General features: G+C 36.3%; 1 protein-coding gene across 8 annotated transcripts in view; it reads right to left on the bottom strand.

The window, feature by feature from the left end:
- Positions 1-22,864, bottom strand: part of Kiaa0825 (KIAA0825 ortholog) — a 384,762-nt gene that overhangs the window by 323,218 nt on the left and 38,680 nt on the right. For all 8 annotated transcript variants that reach the window (XM_005382250.2, XM_013512985.1, XM_005382255.2 and 5 more), the window contains exons 2-4: positions 18,372-18,503; positions 8,952-9,120; positions 5,316-5,985 (exon numbers count right to left, since the gene is read on the bottom strand). In XM_005382250.2, coding sequence (XP_005382307.1) covers positions 5,316-5,985; positions 8,952-9,120; positions 18,372-18,502 — 970 coding nt within the window. In that variant the 5' untranslated portion in view covers position 18,503. The remainder of the gene's footprint in view (positions 1-5,315; positions 5,986-8,951; positions 9,121-18,371; positions 18,504-22,864) is intronic.

Here is a 22,864-nt window from a genome sequence, read left to right as displayed (position 1 = left end):
AGTCAGAAAAAGTTTAGACTTCAAAGGATCCTCAGATATTATCTCAGGTAAGTCATTCATTTTATTGAATAGAAAGATGTGAAGAGGTTAAATGACTTACTTAGTCACCAAGCAAGGGGCTAAGGCAGTGAGGTGTTCAGGACCAGAGCATGACTCACAATCAACAAAACCAGCAAAACTCACTCAGAACCTGAAACTATATTATTTTAAAGGAACTAATGACATGGTAGTGCATATCTGTAATCCTAGCACGCAGGAGGCTGAGGCAGGAAGACTGTTGCTGTAAGCTCGAGGCAAGCCTGAACAACGTAGCAAGACTGTCTCAAAAAACAGTAACAAACAAGGAATTAATGATAACTAAACAGGCCATACTTTCTCTTATTTTTTTATTCCATTTACTGTTTTGTATTACTTAAAAATTTTATATTCTACCAGTGCAAGATTAAAAAATAATAAGCATATTTGTCATTAGAGTTCTTGTGGATTGTTTACTTCTGCCTCCTGAGTACAGAGGGCAAATCAAGGGGAAGAGAAGAAACACCCTCACAGGGTCGGTAGAGCACCCACGCTAATGTTTCTTCCTGTATGCGTTGTGTATGCTTGCCTCAGGACACTTCTTTACTCTTTGCTGAAGTCATCACTTAAATGGTCACACCAACTTGAAGACTAGGATGGCCTAGGGATTCTGGTGGCTTTTGACTAGGCTCCTTTCCAACTGCACTATGGGTCTCCCTAAGAATTGCACTTTCAGGGCCTTCTTTACCCTACAGGATCTTTGCTACTGAGGGATTCCTCCCCAACCCTCCTTAAGTAAAAGAGCTAGGGACTGTGAAAGGGAAGGGGTCTTAGAGGTCACTCAGTTCAACCTCTTCCCCACTGAAAATATTCAGAAACCTTCCAAATATTCACAGGCACCTATCATATTCTCTTAGGGCTTTCCTCTTCAAGACCACAATAGCTTTAAGAAGAACTCAGAATAAAATATACAAGGGATCATGAAATTTATCTTAGAACTGCAATCTTCCTAACTGTGCCTTGTATAACAATCTACGAGGTTTATTGAACTGAAATTTACTACACACACACTCACACACACAAACCAAAACCTCACCACTATTTATCAAACACTGAGAAAAGTAGCATTTACTTAAATCCAAAGGAAGTACAATTTTGAAGTAAAATGAAGTTAATCACTTAACCATTCCAAAGGTAGATATAGAAAGATATTATAAGGCTAGCAACGGTTCTCCAGAAATGGAGATGACACTGTATATATGTAAATATGGATCTGCATTTGAGACAAAGACAAATCAGATTACAATAAAAATGCTTCTGCAAATCTCTAGCTTTCTGAAAGATATTGATTGTGACTTTAAAGACCTAAAAGTAAAAACAAAATTTGTGTATATCATAAAATTTTAAGAAATTGATAATTTGCCCCAAAAATATTAGAAAAGAAACTATAAAATTACAGATTAAAATAAAACTAGATTTATTGAGAGACACATGGTTCTTTATTTCTGAAACTTTATAATATCTGAAAAAACAATATTGCTCTCTTCTAAGAATGATCACTGAATCATAAAGATTCAATAACATTTATATAAGCAGTATTTTGTTATCAACTTCAAATAACAAAAAAACTAAAAGTTACACATCACTGAGCACACTGTAATATTAAAACAGCACACGCTCTCCAAGAAATAAAACATTCAAAGACATATGAATGTAAAAGACAAAAAAGGTTACCATGCAATACCAAGATGGAAGAATTTAAGGATAGGGATAAGCTTATATATAAAGAAACTGAAATACTGCCTGGCACCTTATCACAAGAAAATGGCCAGGGAGACCGTTTCCATATTGTAAATATGCCCAAGAGAGCCTGAACTGAGTTGCAGGCAGAAGTCACTTTGGTTTTTCCAGGTGAATGCTAACACCAGAAGGTCCAGCTGTCAAGGCAGGGGAAGGCAGGGAAGGGCAGGTAAGGCGGGGGAAGGCAGGGGAAGGGAGGGGAAGGTATGGCAGGCAGAGCAGAATGGGATGAGTGGGATGGGACAGCATGGCACAGCGCAGCACAAAAACCACATCAAATTAGTTCCTTAGGTAAAAGCACAAGCAAATTGTGTGTCAGTTATGAATCACTGTTAATAAAAAAGGAAAAGACATTTAAGGGGTACTACAAACCATATAGGAATATGAAAAATCCAAAAAAAAGAGGAAGTATTCGTAAATTATTTTTAAGCTGTTTATCCTGTGCAGTGTTTTTGACCCACAGTTTTGTGACATATCAAGATAATATCCAAGGGCTAAAGACGTAGCTTACCAGTACAGCACTTGCCTAGTGTGTGAGGCTCCGAATTAATCCTTAGCACTGGGTGGGGAAAAAAAGATAATATACCAAGTAGCTGCTAACAGAGGAAGTCTCTTTTTGTGGCTTATTAGTTCTGCGGCCTTAGGAAATATTACTTCTCTGAGTCTCGGTTTGACCATATAAAAAGTATAAACAAAGTATTCAGAAGATTAAATGAACTCACATATATAAAGTCTTACAAAATCTTACACATAACAACAAGCAGTAATCTTATCATTTATATGCTCAAAGAACATAAATTATTTACAGATCATTCAAAACAGAGCAACCCTCAATCTACAAAATCAGAGGCAGTTGAAGCTTCAGTAGGTCCAAATTGTGTTACCTCATCAAGAATACAGGAGGTATATAAAAAACACATAGGACATTAACTTGTTAGGAAGATAGCACACAAACATTAATGTTTAAGACATTAATAGATCATCACAAAGGAATGACTCTTTAAACAAAATTGGGATTGTGTAGTCTTCAAATGAAAAGAGTGAGGGTAGTTTGGACAAGAGTAAGACAGTAATAACACTGGAAGCACACTGGATTCAGAAAAGATTTCTAAGTAGGATATGCTATTTCCATTCTGAGCTTTAGTCAATTGAGCATAGTCATAGAGCAAAGGCTCTGGAATCAGGCAGACATGAATTTGAACCCTGACTTCACTCTCTGGCCTTGAACAAATTAGGTAAAACCTCTGTATCTTAGCTCCCTCACTGTGTAATGAAGAGAATAATGGTATCTACTTTTTTGGGTGGTTGCAGGAATTGAGTACGATACTGCACATCACTTCCTGAACTAATAAATGTCAGCAGTCAGTGGTTATGTAAGACATGTCCTTTCTGTAGATTTCAGCCAAAATATCAAAGCCTTGGTGAGCACAATGATACAGATGTATAGTAAAGATAATATAATATATTCCATTCAAGTCACTCTAATTTCATTCATGTAGGAATATAAATTATTACTGCTCATTTCAGAGCTGCATTTCTCTAATAAACAAAATTGGGTAATTGGGTAAAATATTAGTGAAAAACATGGCTGATCTTTTCCGTTAGTTTGCCGTTTCTCATAATGGGTCTCAGCAGACCTCACCCATTTAGTTTTCTTCCTAATTCTGTGTCTAGCTTAGACCTTGAACCTGATAGCTATTAGGTGACGGCAGGTGGTAAATAAAGCGGAATGAATTGATTTTTGGGCAGTCCACCTGAACGTTGCTGTTTAAATTTCTTCTGTGGGTGAGAAAACATTCAGCCTATATTTTGAGATGATGTGCCACAGCGTGGTAGTTGCGAACACAGGTACGGGAGATACAAAGAACTACATTTGGATTGTGATTCTGCGTATGAAATCTCACTCCACACAACATGATCCCATACAGGTTAATCTGTCTAAGCTGTTTTGCTCATTTAGAAAATTGGTATAATAACAGAAGTGTTGTCTGTAGGACAATGCCTTGCATATGGAAAGCGTTCATTTAACAAGTGATTTATACCAAAGATCAGATAATAGAACTTGAAAAAGATCAGCGCCATCAAACTTGTGGAAAAGATTTCCAACGTTAGTGTTAAAGTGGATAGGACACATGTACTTTTCTCTTACAAACAGGAAAATACCTTAGTAGCCATCCTAATGACCCCATATCAATTTACACATATTTTTAACCCTATGGATCTTCTCTTTGGTTATAAACTATATTTAGCATTCACAAAATATTTACATTGGAAATAGTTTATCAGTAGGAAGCAAACTTTTTAGAGAATACCAAAATTGTAGAGAACAAGTGTGCTCATGAATTACATGTAAGAACTTGTGTGAACAATTAAAATGAAACTAACTGCATTGAGCAAAATTGCAATCATCCTAAATTAACCAGTTTTGTATTTTGCCACAACCCAACTTGCTGTGTCTCTTCCGCAATGTCATTCAGCTTTCAGAGGAAAACGAAAATTTCAAGAAAAAATATTAATGTATCTAAAAGCTCCTATACCAATGTTAATTTGGTCTGCTGGCATTTAAATAATGAAGATAAGTAAAAACATAGGGAGATATGGGAACAACAAAAAGGTTATATATACAAAGATCCAGGAACAGTTTACCAAATGATAATTTTCAAATATTTAAATAATGTAGTTTATAAATCCAGTTAGAAATATCTCAGAGATTCATGATTAAAAGTTTTAAAATAATCATGTTTCACCTTGATTTTTATCCACTGGGGGAAAATTAAAATCATGATATAAAGTCTATTATATCATAATAATTTCTTTCCTTTTTCTTTTACCTTCTGAATTAAATTCGGAATTTTCAAATCACCCTTTAATTGCACACATTCTTATAGAAAAATTAGAGGAACTTTTAAAATTAGCCATAGCATAAATGCTATATCTTGCTAAGAAATTAAACTATAACATTTTATAATTAATATTTCATAATTGCTCTTTCATAAGAATTACCTGACTAAAATGTTAATAAGCTTTATATTTCTAATTTTAGTTAATGCAAATTTCAACAAATTCTCAGCAACTCTTCTTAATCTAACAATGTTTTGCCTCTAGACAATTACAATGGATTAAAAATTAAGTTTTTATGATCCATATATAACTGTATATAATTATACCAGTTTCACCCAATACTTGATCATTTGTTGTATGCAATCAAGAGAAATGAAACTCTTATTTGCAAAATTTTTGGCTTACACTTTCTATATCATTAACAATTCAACAGAAAAGAAAACACTTCTCTGAGTATATGTACATAAAAAGCAATTCATAAAAGATAAATGTGTGCTGCAAAATTTCATTACATTTATTTTTTTATTTATTTCCAAGTTTGCAATGAGATTTAACCAAAGAAAAACCAAAACCCAAGCAAAACAAAAAAATACCCCCCTCCCGTTAAAGATATCAAAAAGTTTAAGTTAAACCCAACAGAAAATGTAAATGTCACTAACCCAAGGCATGCACTGCTCCTCTATGCTTGCTGGAGCTCTTGCTTGTTTTAACTGCACGAACAACATTTTCTTTGAACTGCAGCTCACAAAAGTTTTCAAGAAATTTTCCCATTTCTTCTGTAACTGTATCCAAGTAAGTTTCTTTAATGAATTTCACTGTTAAAGATGGAGCTAAAATTTCACATAGTATGCTGAAGTCCTCTTTTATCATTGAATATAACTTAAGCATTGTACCTTGGTATCCATGAGCTGTTACATCTAAATTTAAATCTCTGCTGTAAGAAGGAAAGGTGTTCTGCAGAAGTTTAGCCAACAGTTTATTCTGTATGTTTTGGTACTTGACGATAACTTCTGATTCTGGATAGAGAAACAAGAGTTGTTGTATGCACTGAGTTTTCAGAACAATTTTTTGCTGTGAACTGTTTATTTCATTGTGGCTTTGTAATCTGTTCACTAAGAAGCGTCGAAGCTGCAGTCTTATGTCATCCCATATAGACTTCACATCCATTGAGGAATGATCTTCAACAGAATGAAGAGAAGTGCTAGACAGGCAATAAAAAGGTGTTTCGCTTAAAGTTGATGGTAATGAAATACTGCTCTGGAGGGACAGGTCCCAAAGTAAATCCAGTATCATCTCTTCTTGATTTTGTTCATTCTTCAACAAATCTTGCTGGTAAAAGTAAATTAGCACATTAGAAATGTACTGAATCTAAATACAACAAGAAAGATGACTTTAGAATCAATACTCTGCTGCCTTTCTTTTTTCTTTTCCTTTTTGAATTTAATTAATTTAGACAGTTTTGAGTATGAGCTTTTATAGTCTGTTAAATTTGGTAAAGCCCAGCTGGTTGACTATCAATAGAGTTCCAGACATAGAGTTTTTAGCTTTTATTGTTACACCCTTGGTAATGCCTGAGCTGTATGAAAGCTGAAGCTCAAAAATTCTAAATAAAAATCTATACTGAAGTATTGACAGAAATGTGTTCCTAAGACAAAATAAATTCAAGATCATGCCCCTAATTAATTCTTGGTAGATAATTTTCATGCTTCAATGAGTGTACTTATTATTATAAAACCCCAAATGAACACACAATGCTTAAAACTGGTCTAGAATAGAGTGGAGATCTTTAAAAATAGTATGTTCCTACGGGTTACTAATAGTTACCCTCTTGAGAAATAAAATTTAATACACTGAATGATTTCAGCTTGCATTCAAATTCCTCAGAACCACGTTAAGAAAGATTTTACTTTGAAAATTAATCTGAGAATATTTCAGCTCTCTCTTAAGAAACAGTCATTCAAAATGGGATAAAGACATTCTCAAAATTGCTCCCAAAAAGATGATATGAAATTTCCTTTTATACATTCTGTGCTGACAGAAAACAATGGTGTGTATAATTATGAATAATAAAGGAACAAAAATTACTCTCTACTTGGACTTTGAATTACACACACACACATTCTCCTTACATGCTGACTTTCCCAATTATATCTACTTCAGCTAATAGTGAAATTAGTTTCTATTCTTTAAGAAGAAACAAGCTGATTACAAGAGGAAGCAAGGACAAAGTGGCATATAAAAATTGGGTTAGCTTTAAAAGTTCTTATTGCTAAAGATACCACAGGTATTATGTGTGATTCACAATTATGAACAACTTCTAGACAAACTCCTGGAATTTGCTTTCAGTCAGGCTAAGCACTGCAATGCCAACTTTAAAGTTCTGTCTGTAATAATTACATCAATATTTACATACTTTATTATATGAAAGGCATTCCCACACACAGTCTCTGGTTTATTCATATAAAAACTGTGGCATAGATATTTAAAAATTCATTTTACAGATGAAGACACTAATATGAATGCCTAAGTGACTTTCCAAACATCACATATAAACAGGCACAGGACCAAGAATAGATCCCTGGATTCACTCTTCATCTGCATTCTGTCTACTACACTCAAGAGAATGACACGGTGCATGGAGCCTTTCAGTAGCTTCTTCCCCTCTGTCCTCTCCTGATAGTTAGCTCTTTTGACACCTCTAGAAAACAAATGTCTTTAGATACGAGTCCATGTCGTGGCAGCATTAAGGCGAATGATCATATTAGTGCCTCAGCCAGGGGTCTCTTCAAGCCAGTTAGTAACTGTAAACACTTAGTCAAACAAAGAAGACTAGATTGTAGAAGTTTACGGCATGTGTTCTGCATGACTGCTTACATTTTCAAAATAACTCCAGTATAACTGCTATAATGAGAATCTCTGCTTCTTAACTAGATAATTAATAAAAATTTTCTATGAAAAAATACCACCCAAAATGACATGTTTAGCATGTAGAAGGTTGATAATAAGGCCATTTTAATCTGGGCCTGTTTTAATAATGTAATTCCTTCCTCAAAATAACATGATCAATTATTTAAAAAAAAGAAAAACCTAGGTCTGGCACAAGCATATCAGTCTAATGAGTTTGAACAAAACTAAGGCGGCCTTTGCCCTGCAGTGAATAGAGAATAACTTATGTGTGACAGATTAAAAGATAATTAAAAGCTTTTGCTTTTAATTAAATGAGAAAGCATTATTACATCAATATTAATGAAATTCAATACACATGGCTCTTAATAGAAATTAAAGGAATAACTATATCCATATTTATTCTTCAAGGCTCTACCTTCAAGAGATAATGGGTGAGAGGGAGGATTTTCTTAAAAGATTAAGGCTTCAGGGCACAGAGTCTTCCTTTCTCTTCCTTTTATTACTTTGTAAACATTAAAGAGACATCTGTAATAATAACAACAGCCAAGAACTGTTTTCATCTGATTCTGTCATCCTAAGCCATCACGACCTCAAGATATTTTCCACATCTGCCTTAGTCGATGTTTGATGTTTAGACAAAAACAGTGCCTTTCCTCCCCTAAATTAAATTAAAACCATGACTACAGAAACAGTGCTAACAATCATGCTCTTTCTCTGGGAATCTGTTTTCATAAGTTAGCCACCGTTGTAGACGTAGGTGTAATAAAATAACTGTTCCTGCTCAAGAGTTCAAAACTTTTCTAATCGAGGAGGTGGTCAGTATCAAAGGCAGACCAATATAATAATTCTCCATTCATCAAGTGAGCTCAGTTAAATTGTCGCCTAGATTTAAAAAAAAAAAAAAAAAACAACAAAAAACTGGATATGACTGTAAGTTGCAAATGCAGAGAACCAGAGATAAAGCCACTTCAGAGATATAACCGGTGGGAATCTTATTAAGTTTAGTACTTAGCATAGAGCAACTTAGTAGTGGTGAAGGAATATATAAAAATGTAAACTTCTCTGGAAGACAACCTCTGTATACATTAATACATTTTGTGGTACAGAAATGCTACATATCACATCGTAAATCACCCAGGAATTATAATATTTAGCCTCCAGTTATATAAAATTTCTCTCTATTGATAAAAATCATAGTAAAATTTTTTAAAAAATAGTTCACTGGATTCTATTGGGGATACAGAAACAACACACAATAAACCTGTACACCTCTAGGTATGGCATGCCAATATCACTAAAATAAATATTTACATGTAGAAACTGAATGAACTGTAGTCCCGGTTCACCTCCCCAACTCCATTACAAAACCAAAACAAAAAATGTTTTACCATTGTTTCAAGGAATTTTATCAAATCTCCATGGGGAATGGAAGGTGGCTTGGACGTACTGTAACTACAGCGAGTCAGCCATTCAAAGCAGTCCGCTGCTGTTGGCAGCTGCACATCTGGACACTGTTTGTTCACTTCCTTCTGTATTTCTGTAATGCAGTGCTCGATGCTACAAAAAGAAAAGATGTAATTCTTTTGGTAGGAAGTAGACAATGGTGCTATCCCATAACAACAGACCTGCTATGTCTGTGTGGGGTATCTGGCTGTATACCATTTACAAAATTTACAGAATGTTCACATGATATGAAAATAATAACCAAGAGACTATGCATTTTCATTCCTAGTTGAAAATTGAGAGTTTACATTTTCTGGCAGAAGAAATGTGACAGAGAAAGTATAAAGTATACAGAATTATAAAATTATAGTTTCTTAGAGATGACTTAGAAATGATTTTGTGTTAAAACAAATACCAAGCATAAATATAATGGCTCTCTTGACAGGCAGTGGATGGAAGGCAGAGAAAAAATGGTCCCAGTGACAATAAGTCAGTAACAATACTATGTGCTAACAGATGAATGGTAATATAAGTTATGGAAGATTTAAATTGCTGGAATATTAAGAAGTCATTCAGGCACAGGGGTGCACACCTATACTACTCGCATTCTCGGAGGCTGAGCCAGGAGGATCTCAAGACCAAGCTCTTCCTAGTAAACGTTAGTGATGTTAAGAAGACTCTGTCTTAAAAGAAAAAAAAATTAAAAGGGCTGGGGGTGTACATGAATGAAGGCTCTGTGTTCAGTCCCCACTACCACACACAAAAAGTCCAGAAGCAGTTACAAAGAGCTTGTGATTTTTATATTAAAAGCCGTATAAATAATGTATAATGTTGCTACAGTTAAATACCTTTTGTTGCCATGTAACTCCATTCTAAAAGAGAAACATACACTAAAACTTCATGTACAAAAGAAAAAAAGGAAGACTGGGAGAAATGAAGCAAAAGGTTAACGACAATTATATCTCTGTGATGCAATTAAATGGATTTTTAATTCACTTTTCTATATTTCCTAAGTGTTTATAAGAAATAAGATGAAATGATTTTACAAACACAGAAGCAAAAAAAATCCAGGTGAGTCTTGTTTCTGTTTGTAAAATTCCATGTAAAGGATCCTTAGTTCTGGTAAAATAAGATACCCTATGCTATTCCAATTTCCATATATAATTCTGTGCATTCATGATTTTAGGTCTTGCGGGGGGGTGGTGGGGGTAAAGCCCTGACCTTGGCAGAGGGCCAGCTGCAGAGCCATGGGGATGTGACACGTTACTACCACCTGATGGCAGCACACCAAACCACAGAAAGCTTGCAAACCCAAGCATTCCTTTGAAGCTGAATCACCTCCTCACCTGGAAGTGACACTTACTCTATTGTCTCCTAATAGTTCCAAGGAAGATTTGTTGCAAGCAGAGAAAGCAACTGTTTTAAAACTATAATTGCCATTAAGTATACATTCCATGTGGTAGAACCATGTGGGTTTTAGCAACCATGCTCCATTACTAAAATTGCTGTTATACAAAAAACTGCACAATTTGTCAGGTGTGGGTTGTCTATAAAACACACAATGTAAAATAGCGAAACTTTTCAAAAGACTTCAGAGCATGAGACAATTCTAACTAAATTACCTTGAAAAGATAACTTCTGAGAATCAAAGAGGCTTTTCATGAAAACAAAGAATTTAAAAGAAAAAAATAATACCTCCTTTGGCCACAGGCCACTGAATTTCCCGACGGGACAGCGGCTCTGAGGCTGACAAGAGACTGGCATGAGTTTTCCCAATTTACGTAAGCACTTCTGCAGACGGGAAATACATGCTCAGTCACCCTGACTTTGGGGACGCCTTATTGAAGGTTTTCACTACACCATCCTCATGTGTCTCATTCGGTGAAACCTAACAGATAACAGCAATGCAAACTGCAAAGGCTCAGGCCGGGGATATAGCTCAGTGGCACAAGCGCCTGCCTGGCAAGCACAAGGTCCTGAGCTCAATTCCTGGTACCAAAAAAAAAAAAACAAAAACAAAACTGGAAAGGCTCAGCAGTGAGTCTACCTAAATCTGTTTCAATCAGGACTCAGGCTTTTAGGTTAATCTCTAACATCTGAATCTGGGAAGAGGCCAGTCACTACAGTTTATAAATAGGATAAAGCCTTCAGAGGGCTAGATATTTTGGTAAGTTGTCCAAATGCTGATAAAAGGATTAAATAGTTGCATTTCAAGGGACCTCCCTTACTGCTATAACTTAAGACACTTCAGCTTGTTTTTAAAATCATTTTGCCAGAAATTTTTAAATACCAGAACCCATTACTGGCACTTGATTTTGTTTTTACATGACTCAATATTTTGTCAACCTGTCATTCTTCAGTATCTATATATCTTATTCTAAAAACTTAATCCTCTGAATTCTATTGATTTCTTGTCCAATTGTTTTATTTTTTTTATTTTTTATTTTTTTTTGTCTTTTTGAGACAGGGTCTCACTATGCAGTTCAGGCTGGCCTTGAGCTCACTTTGTAGCTCAGGCTGGTCTCAAACTCGCAACTATCTTCCTGCCTCAGCCTCTTGAGTGCTGGGATCGCAGGCATGCGCCACCACGGCCAGCTCTTGTCCAATTGTTATACAAAAGGAATATTTTTAAAATTTAGGGTGGATGTCAGGGCAGTCTAACAACTTATCTTCTCTTGTCCAGGTTAAAATTAAATTAAAAGTTAACTTTCAACATTTAAAAGGTACTATTATTTTCAAATATGTGTCTTGGGGATGGTAATCTGGGATAGAGGAAGTCTATTTTTAGGCTTAGATGATACAAGCTCTTAATTCCGGTTTTCTGAAATTCCACAGCACCTGTCTTTATTATGTTTTAAGCAGTTTCTGTTTAACTGGAAATTGCTTCAGATTTTCTTTAGAAGCAAGATCAGCCATGAGAAAATAACCTAGCTAATTCAACAAACAAAAAGGTAATTAGTACATTTATTGTGAGATACCAAACTTTAGGGCAAAATTTAAAGAGTCTAAAAATAGTAGCAGATTTTCTTTCAACTTTACTAATATTAATTGAGTTTAGCAAGTGTTCTTTTTTTTTTTTTTTTGGTACTGAGAATGGAGCTCGGGGCCTTGCCCTTGCCAGGAAGGTGCAGTGCCACTGAGCTAAACCCCTGGCCCCCCTAGCAAGGACTTTCTAAAGCATCTTCTTAGCTTTATTTGTAATATTAAAACCACAGGAAAATGTTTTAATGTCCAGCAATAGAAGAATGATTAAATGGTTAATAGTTCATTCTGTGGAATAGAACCATAAAAATAAAGTAGAAATACAGAGAATCTAACAAACACAATGTTGAGGAGAAATGAACCCCACATGAATATATACAAATGATACTAGCCATATAATAATTTGAAAATATTCTATGTAATGCCACATATTGCTCAAGATCATTAACACAGGTAGTAAAAGTGTGCGGAAATGCATAAGCCCACATCCCGGTCTTGTAGGAGTGCATGAAAGTGGGATGAGGTTGAGGAGAAGGACACAGAGCTTTAGCAGGATTTGCAACGTTTTATTCCTTAAGCTGGATGTTGAGAACATGAGTATTTATCATAGCACTCTATGCCTCTTCATAAGCTTCCACATTCCTTCCTAAATTTGTACCCACATGTGCAGTAATTATAATGACTCTGAATTATCCAAGTTAATGGTGTGTGCGAGTGGGGTATTACTGACAGGCGCTGTATAAGTCAATTTATAAACCATTTTTAAAATGCAATATGGAGTGTGCTTTTTTAAAAGAATATCTATGGCAATTTTCTCAGCCAACATCATTCTTGGACTGCAAAAACTGCTTCTAGAATGAGGCATGGTATTTGATAAGCATTAACTGAATGCTAAGTATGTGGTAGGTACTGTGATACGTACTACCAGGGATCTAAACACGAATGAGACATCACCTCATCCCTAATTCTGTCTAGTGAGAGAGAACTGTAAATAAATAACTGCAATACAGGACGACTTGCTAAGAGGTGCATACAATACACATAGGGAGTACACAGTAGGGAGCCTCTAAATGCACCTGTAGGAAGAGTTGAAATGGCTTCTCCTCAGAGAAGAAGAGATTACACACAAGGACGCTGGTACTTTAAGAAAATTTATAAACTCATTGTACCTAACATTCACCTACAGCTGACCCCTCAGAAGGTAGTACTGATCATCTAACTTCACTGCTGTTTCACTTTAAAATTATATTTACCTGAATAATAAAAGCATTCATTTATTTTTACAGCCACAACTTTTTTCTTCCCTTCAACCCTGGGCCAGGTCTTCAATGGACCCACAAATTTTTACCTTAAAAGTGAGGGCTTACTTCTCACTGGCCCATGAACTATGATCATCTCTGAGAAATAGTGGTTCAACTATTATTGGCTCAAGCTCCACACAGGGCCTGAATTTTCAGTATAACAATCTTACTCATACTTTAGGTATCCTCACAGTTTCAAAACAGACAAGACATGTGCTTCCCTTTCCTTATTTCTCATGGAAAGATAATTATACTATTGTTTAGGACATCTCCAAACAACAATTCTTTATTACCTTATACCTGCTTGCTGTAGAGTAAGTAAAGTTAAAGCACATAAAAATAAATGTATTCGGGGCTGGGGATTTAGCTCAGCGGCACAGCGCCTGCCTGGCAAGTGCAAGGTCGTGAGTTCAGTTCCCGGTACCGAAAAAAAACCAAAATAAATAAATAAATAAATAAATGTATTCATTTACAAATTTTCCAACACCTAAAATGTACATGTTACTTGAAAGAACCCTGGTATAAAGAAGGATCTATCTGGGTCATCTGTAGGAAAATGGATGCACTTTGAGACTATAACTGTAGGTTAAAAACAATCATATGCAACGCTTAAAAATTGAATGGTTTCTCTTATATGAGAAACCCAAAGTATAAATAAATTAAAGAGCAAAATAAAAGGTAACAGGAAGTAGGGAAGGGACCAAGGGATGGAGGGAAGGGAGAGAACAGGATATAAAAAGAAGTAAGATGTGTCACACACACGTACCAACTTTCCCCGATGAATGTAATCATTATGCACTGCAAACATGTATTATTAAAAATAAACATTAAAAAAAGAATGACCCTGCTCATCTCAAAGCCTAATGCAGAGGTTTAAAGAGAAGAACTGAAGACTCTGTAGGAATATGAAGAAAGGAATGAGGATCGCCACAGACATCCGCAGTCATGTAGTTAATAATGACAGAAAAGGCTGAGGAGAGGGGGTGCATCAGACTGCCGCTGAGAGACAGGAGCTGGTCTTCTTCCCGCTCACTGACACCTCTACCTACAAGCGGTACCAGACCTCACGGTGAAGCTTCACCGGGAGGAATGGAGAAGGTTAAAAAGTGGGAAGTATGAACAGACCCACACAAAGTTTACATCACTGAGTGCTGGGGCCCAGAACGCTGTGTGCCTGAGAAAGACAGAGCACACTGGACAGGGCCCAGGCAGAGGCACCTGGAAAGCATATTCAGCTCTTATTGTGGCCTCCGAGATACAGGCGGGAAGTGGCCCCGTTCTGTTTTCACCCCCTGTAGCGTGGCCTTGTTCAGCGGGACAGGAGGAGTGGTCAGGGTTCTATCAAATGGAGAAGGAAATAAAGAAACCTCCAAAATACAAATGCAGAAAAGTGGAAGAAAGGAGCACTCATTAAGTGCGAAAATACTGCCAAAAATAATATACTGTATACTACAGCCTTCCAAATGAATTTCATTTTATGCTATATGCATGGTTGCAAAATGTACTGATATATGTGTTTGTGTGTGCATTAGTGGATGTGTGGCTCTGCCACACGCAGCCCACAGTTGGTAGATTACTTGCAGATTTCTTTCAGTTACCTCTTCCAGACTTCTATGCTATCCTATGGAAAACTCTAATTTTTTTTCACATATAAGCTCAAAATATATAAGCAGTATGTGGGAATTAAGTATCATCTGTGGGCTATGTATCCTCCCATTAATAAGTATAATTCAATTTGTAGAAAACATTTATCCAATATTATCCATGAAGACAAATGGTACCTTCCCTGGCAGTACTTCCTACTTTTTCTTTAGATTAAAAAAGAAAAAAAAAGTAGATATCGGACATCATATCAGCAAAATAGGCTCTCTTAGACATAGAGGTTGTTTATAATTAGAAAAGAAAAACGTAAAATAAACTTTTAAAATAAAGAAAAATACATGGGCGTGGAGGTGCACACCTATAATTCCATCACTCTGAGAGGCCGGAGCAGGAGGATGGCAAATCTAAGCTGAGCCTGGGCAACTTGGCCATTTGGCAAGACCCTGTTTCAAAAGAAAAAGTAAAGGGCTGATGATGTAGCTCCATGCAAGGCCCTGGATACCAAAGTCCCTCAGTACCAGAAAAAAATAAAAGCAACAAAAAAATAAAAGCAACTCGACACTAAGAGAATAAAAATCAGCTATATTGTGCTTAAAAAAAAAAAAAGCTATACTGTGAACCCAAGAGAGTCTGTACCTGAGATCTTATTAAACTAGTAAGTTCCAGCCAGGTCAGAATGCATTTCAGGGATGTGTGCAGTTTTCAGTTAGATAACTAACCGCGTCTGTGGCTACGGCATTGGTAGTATTCTTCCATGGCAGGTTATTTACTCCCTCATTATCAATTGTGCTGTGTGTTCAAAGTAAATGATTCATCGTCACTGATTTCTCTCATCAGAACCACGCGTGGCCCAGCTCTGACTTGAATGGAAACAAGGACGTAAAAGTGAGAATGGACTGAGAGAAAGGTTGCCTCTCCTGAAGGGCAGGTGAAGGTTCAGTGACCCCGGGCACACCGGTCCTTTCTAGGGAATCACTGCTTTGGGGAGGTGAGTGATCCCGTGGCTCATAAAATTTGATGATATTAAGAAGAGGGAAGCAATTCACACTTGAGATGTCAGGGTCACTGTAAGAAATACAGCTTTAAAAATTCAAGAGCAAGAAAAAACTACTATATTTAAAAATGAATTGCTAATGTTTTTTTCTTTTAAAAGTATTGGGGAAAATCCATATCATACCAGCGTTCATTACTTATTCAATGTACACCACTGGGAGATAAATAGAACTGTTAGAATACAAAAATGCCACGGGTAATTCAGCGACTGCGGTGTAAGTGTGGCATAACTGATTTGTCATGACATACAATTTTCTAAAAGCTATTCTGTTAGAAGGCAATAAATGAGTGCATAAATGATTTATGCTCTTTTGAACCATAGTTATTATTCAGTATTTTATTTTTAAAAATATATATACCCTATACTATTATGTTTATTCTCTAGGGTATAATAAAAACATAATTGAATTTGATGAAAAATAGACTTGATTCTAAATGTAGCATATAGCCTGTACAGCTCCTCCCTTATTTTATCCCTCGAGAAGATCAATGGTCACTTGAGGTGGTTCTGCTCTAGGTTCATTTTAATATATGGGCAATAAAATATTTTTTTAATTTTGAAATTATATGCTTGTATTCTGTACTATATTTTCTTTTTAATATTAACATCTAAGTTTCAATCTAAATAACAATTTACAATGCAAAATACAATATCTTAATCACTGTTTTATTTTTAAATATGATTTTTTATTGACCAAGTAGGGCAGAAAATTAAGTACAGATGGTTCAACATATAAAAATGAAGCAATATATGGAAATATTCCAGTAGAGTGACTTGCTTTGTTTTGATGGAGCCTAAATGCCATTGTAAAGGGAGAAGTTTATCTTCTAAAAAGCATTCCCAGTTAAAAAAATTTCCAATTTTAAAAAAAGATCATCTGAAATCTAGATAAACAAACTGTTAATCTATTTAAGCAAATACTATTTTCACTTGCAAATTCCACTACATTAAAAACTCTATCATATCATGTCATTTTATAAATGTATAAAATAAAAATTACAAAAATATACAATGACACTAAAGTTCTATATAGTTATATGTAACATCAAATATACATTCTCATCAATATGGGTAAATTATATATAGACGGTGTCGTTAAATATATGTATATTATGTATGTATGTATAATGACAAACACAAATTAAAATGTTTAATTCTCCCTATTGAAATTAAAGGAAAAATTTTCCCTCCTTAACTTTTCCTTATATAATTTGCCTTAGAAAAGTTAACATAAGTACTTTTCATCTTTTTGACACATACCCTTTGGAAGACTAATCACGACTTTTGTCAGCTTTGTGACCCACTGGTATTCTTCTCAGGAACCTGAGAAATACATTGTTGGAACCAAATATCCAGAGAAATAGTTGCCCTGCCCCCAGTTCTAAGGGAGTGTTAGCACCTACCTTCAGTGGGCAACTGGCTCTACTTTGCCAAACTACCTCCTGTCCAAAAGACATGACAAGTTTATTTCACCTCAAATAAATTCTACCAACACAGGTGGTCTCCCCAACTGCTATGGTAAAGTTAGGATGAACTATGCGTGACAAAACGTGTTGTCAGTCTTCCTACTTCAGGATTAGCAATTGCTCATCTTGTTAACACATATGTAATAGATTGTGTCTAGCTGGACATACATATTTGGCTATATATATATTGGTGAGATATATATATATTCATGAGGTTCCTTTCTGTTGTGGTAATTCTCTTAGTGAGTTGTTTGTGATGCATTTTATATTCTGGGTTAGTGTTTAATCGTTAAAAAAATGTTGCCTTTCTCCACTTATTTCATGGAGAGGATTTTTGAGAAAGGAGACTTTGTTTTTTAGTATAAGTCCCCAAGAATATGCTTACTAGTGAATTCATTTAAGCTCCTGTTATGATGAAGAATTGTCTCAGGAAAGCTGGAGGAAAAGTGCCATAGGAACATTTCACTTGCTTCATTCACTTTCTTTGAACCAATTGAACTACATGTTAAATTTTTAAAAAGGAAATGCTATGTATCATTGCACAATAGAAATTTCTAGTACGATCTGCACATTTAACCCACAACTGAGGAACTAGAACCTTTGACCAAAAGGATTCAAATAAGTGCGCTATCTTATAGCCTGCACATAAACATTTACAGACAAATTCCTTTCTATCACAGAACATGTATTAGTGAGAAATACAAAATTCCAAGAAACCATTAATAGTGATTTAATAAACTAATCTGCCTGTCTGAAGACAGTGCCTCTTATTAAAGTACTAATCAGATGAAAACAATAGTGTAAAATTCTAAGAAAGAGAGTCTAACTAGTATTTTTCAGAAAAGTTAATGATAATTAAAACCTAAAATTATCTAAGAGCAGGAAACAGTAAAACCAGACTAGGTAAATTTTATGTAAACAAAATATGAAAATAACTTGTTTTAAAAAATTGCTATTTACCTGGCAGCATTTTGCTCGAGCTGTTCATCGATGTCACTGAAGATCTGCTTACACTCTGAGTCTCCAGGAAATGAATTTAACAAACATTGTAGGTCAAAAGGAGTGTAGGGATATTCATCTACACAATCCATTCTGAGGAACCAAGAATAAATAACAGAACGTGTCAGTTAGCCTAAAACAGGGAGGGAAAAAAAGAAACCCACCTCAAGTTGTGATCCTAAATCAAAAATAGTCATTCCTATTTATAGACACAATGAGATACAGGAGTGGGAGGAACTAAGGTACTATTAAGCCAGGTAGAGTGTTTTATCAGTTTATGATGTGTAACTTCATTTTCCCACTTGCGTGAGGTTTGAAAGCTGAACACCACAGCCACCCACAGAGATTGCTTACATCGGGCTGCTTCTCACTGTACCAGAGAGCTGCAGAGGAAATCAGAAGGCCCAGCAACCTTTGTAAACAGGGTGAGTACAGCCAGACCTCCACACCTTCCTTGTCAAGATTCTGACCTGTAAATTCTAGCCTCAGCTTGTGAAAAGCCTCATCCCCAGTGTATTTATAAATGAAGAAGGAAACATTCTCCTGGAGCTCCTCTTGCACCCCTGAGATGTGAAGGGTATGTTAGTCCCTCAGGCACATGCACACTGCCACTTCAGAAGCCTCAAGCACTCACTCACTCTTTAGGTGTAATTTACTGACTGTTTAATAGGCAGCAGGCACTGCTGCTGAGGCTGGGATACAACTGCAGAGTTAAAGCAGTTCCTGCCTTTAAGAAGTCTTTACTCTGGTGTGAGAGACAGATTTTAAAATATAACAACAGATGCATTTTGTAAAAGAGCACAGGAGGACAAGTGCAGCAGAGTAGCGAGCCAGACTAAAAATGGGAGCTGTGGCAGGGAGCAGGATGAAGACTCCGAGGAAGAAGAGATAGGTGGGGAAATGCACTTCTTCATTACGTTAGCCACGTAATAGGCATGTGATTCTACCCAGACGCTAAGGTGTCTCAGAAATGCTGTCAGTGGCCGGGCTGCTGACTCTGGGAAAACTACACTATGGCTGGAGTTTTGGTGTAGATCTTAACTAAATCTCCCCAATGCCCAAATGCTAGTTGTTTATCTCAGGTTTTTTGTCCCAGCAGTGGAAAGCTAACTGATAGAGGTCATAATCTTTGACTGGCAGCTTCCCTTTCTGTCATTATCGTTCATTTGGTACATTTCCATTCTCTCTTCCAGGTTACTGATTTGCTTCAAAAGTCTGAATGATTCTTGGTTGTCCATTCTTATTTACCAACAAGAGTAGGTTGATACATATTGGTAGCTAGTGTTAGGGTGCAGAATACCCCTGAGTATGGTGATCGGTACACTGAGCATTGAATTAAAGGAGCTGGGAGGACCTTCGAAGTTGCTCAGAAGCACGCTCTCTTTGACCTTCGTTTTTCTCCATTTTAGTAAGAAGCTTTTTCTTTAACTTTTATTTTTATTAGTATATAAAATTGCATTCATCACAGGGAGTTGGTACATGTACATAATACTTCTTAATTCTTTTTATGTAGGAAGAGGCTCTTTCTGATGTTCCTTTATCTGACTGAAGAAAGCTCTTCCAAAAGAAGTACTGCACAATTGTCTTGTCTTGGACCACCTTCTGATATCAATCAGTGAAGATTAAACTCATATTTGTAGGAAAGAAGACTGAGTAATGTCACATCTGCCTACACAGACTCTGCCAAAAGTGATGGTTTCCAGTCCTACCTAGCTTCCAACGATGATCATTTACAAACAGCTGTCCTACTAACTTACCCTAAAAATTATTACCTAGCCCTCAAACTGCCAAATTCCCCCACTTCCCTCCACACCATGAGAGTATATAAGGCTCTGAACCTCATTAAGCTGCTGGGTCCTCACCTTCCTGTGAAGTCCCCAGGCCACATAAATAAATTTGTGGTTTTTTCTTCCAGTTAAACTGCGTATGGCTAGTTTGTTTCTGCAAATTTAGACTTTTAGGGGGAGGGGGAATTCCCTTCACTCCTATATTACCCAGGGTTTTCTCTATCATTATAAAGATTGTTTTACCCAAAAAGTCTTTTCCTCCTGGGTAGCACGGTTGATTAAGAAACAAGGAATGGATAGCTATGGGCAAGCTTCTCCTAAGGATTTTCAAAGAGAGAAAGCATTTAGTTGATGACGTGCACAAGTGACCCAGCAAACATTAAACCTACACTGGAATAACTAGCTCTTTTCACTCAGTGTTTGACCTGCTTCTTTATTCTCTCCCAGGCCTTTTTGGAGGTCAGGAAGTAAGCTGGGTTCTCACACTCTGATCAACAGCCATTCTGTGTATATTAATCACCTAGATGGTCAGCTTTGTTTACATTCTCAACAGGCAACTGCAACAGCATAATTCAAGGTAGGTGCAGACCTGTGCGACTCCTTGAGAACATTTCTTTAGCTCCTGTGCTCCTTGATGGCTACCCTGCGGCCTATTTCATGTTTTACTTTTTCTATGAATTTGGCATTCTTCAGAGCATGGGTCTTACTACTAAAGCAACACCCTCTTGCAGAATGTAGAGTGTGGTTTTCATGCCTCCTGTATCTTCATTGCTGAGCTTCTATACCTTCCCCTTCCAGGAATATTCCTTGTACTTCTTTCAGTGCTGCTTTTCTATGTGTCTTTACATATTTCATTAGGATTTCAGGACAGAGGAAAAGCAAATATGTGTCTTTAGTCCTGCGCCTTCAGAATTTTCTATATTTACATTCCCCATTCTAAGGCACATGAAAAAAATTATGAGATTTAAACATTCAGAACTTAGTGTAGTCTTTGCAAATAGGTGTGGGCCAAAGCAATGTAGATTGCTTATGTGACATATAGCTATTTTGAAATGCTAATGCTGGCAAATTAAATGCAACATTAAATAATATGAAGTCATAACACCCAACTAGAAGACTGTGGCCAAGACTGATCCTACAAGAAATTCTCATGAAATGGTGACAGTCTGTCTGTCTGATACCTAATATGGTTTGCTTTTGTCTTCCACACATGAATATATATATATTTCTTAGTGGAACATGGGCACACTCCAGGATATATAATAAGAGAAATTTCTAAAAATTAGCTTCTCAGGACGTGTGGATTCGGCACTCAGATTTGACAAGTTGTCACATGTGCTGAGAGCCACTGAGTGGGATCTGCGTGGTTTAAGGGTTCCAGCCTACACTCCACACCTCAGCTGTGCTCTGTTCTTTCCTCTTCATTGCACATAATCAACCTCCATAATAGTTAAAGGCTTTGTATTCACAAGAAAACAACTTCTAAAAGATAACAGTAGAGACTATGACAATGGAAATGGTAATTTTTAGCTTAAAGCAAGACATTCCAGAGAAGTTAGTGATTGGATTGGCTAATAATTAAGAATGTATTAAGGATAAGAAGTCACTTAAAGTTTCTGGCAATATGCCATTAAATATTACAAGAAAATTTTAGACATTTAAAAAGGCAATCAAGTCTCACCTGAGCAACTTAGCTAGTCCCTGTCTCAAAATAAAACGATTTAAAAAGGGTGCTGGGGGGTGGGGGGCTGAGGATGTGGCTCAGTGGTAGAAGGCCCCTGGATTTAAACCCCAGGATCAAGGAACAAAACAAGACTCTATACTATATGCAGCTATGATAGTTAAGAGCCACTGTCTGCCTAAATGAATGAATGAATGAATGAGAGACTGCTGATAAGGTTTCCATGCACATTTGGTATAGTTGTGTACTTGATTATGTTTTCGTTGCTGTTTTGGGAATTGTTTCATTTTTTGAGACAAGGTCTTGATGTGTAGTTCAGGCAGTCTTGATCTCAATACGGACCCTAGGCTGGCGTCAAACTTACAATCTGCTTGTCTTAACCTCCTATACGCAGTGATCACATGCATTTGTCACTATGCCTGGCTTGTTTTGTTTTTCTTAAGGGAACCCTTCCTAAACCTAGTGCTAAAAGACAGGACATTCTCACATTTGTGAGATTATAAGGAGATCAAACATGAAAACACAAGTGACACATAATAATTAGGCATGTAATATAAGAATCTCCTTACTTACTCAAGACAGTTGGTTCCTGGATATTAATGATTGAGCAAATTGTTTAAGTATACTGAAGGAAAATACAAACACCTTTTATTTTTAAATTCTCCTCAAAATGTACATAGTCAAAAATGTGTATTACAAGCTGAGAATGGTGGCCTACGCCTGTAATCTCACCACTCAAGAAGCGGAGGCAGGAGGACTACAGCAAGTTTGAAGCCAGCCAGGGCTATATAGTAAGTTCATGGCCAGTGTGATGCAGTCTCAAAAAAAAAAAAATGTGTATTTCATTCATAATTATCTAAATAAATTTTAAAGAATATTGACTTCTGCAGACTATTAATGCTTAGCTATTGCTGACATAGGAGATTAGGGTGTGGCAAAGTGGCTGGGGAAGTAGGTGTGATTTTTTTTAATTTGGGAAGCAAATA

Source organism: Chinchilla lanigera, unplaced genomic scaffold (genome assembly GCF_000276665.1).
Source record: "Chinchilla lanigera isolate Chin_1 unplaced genomic scaffold, ChiLan1.0 scaffold00017, whole genome shotgun sequence".
NCBI lineage: Eukaryota > Metazoa > Chordata > Mammalia > Rodentia > Chinchillidae > Chinchilla > Chinchilla lanigera.
The sequence above is the reverse complement of the archived record's forward strand: the minus strand, read 5'-3'. Positions and strand labels throughout refer to the sequence as shown.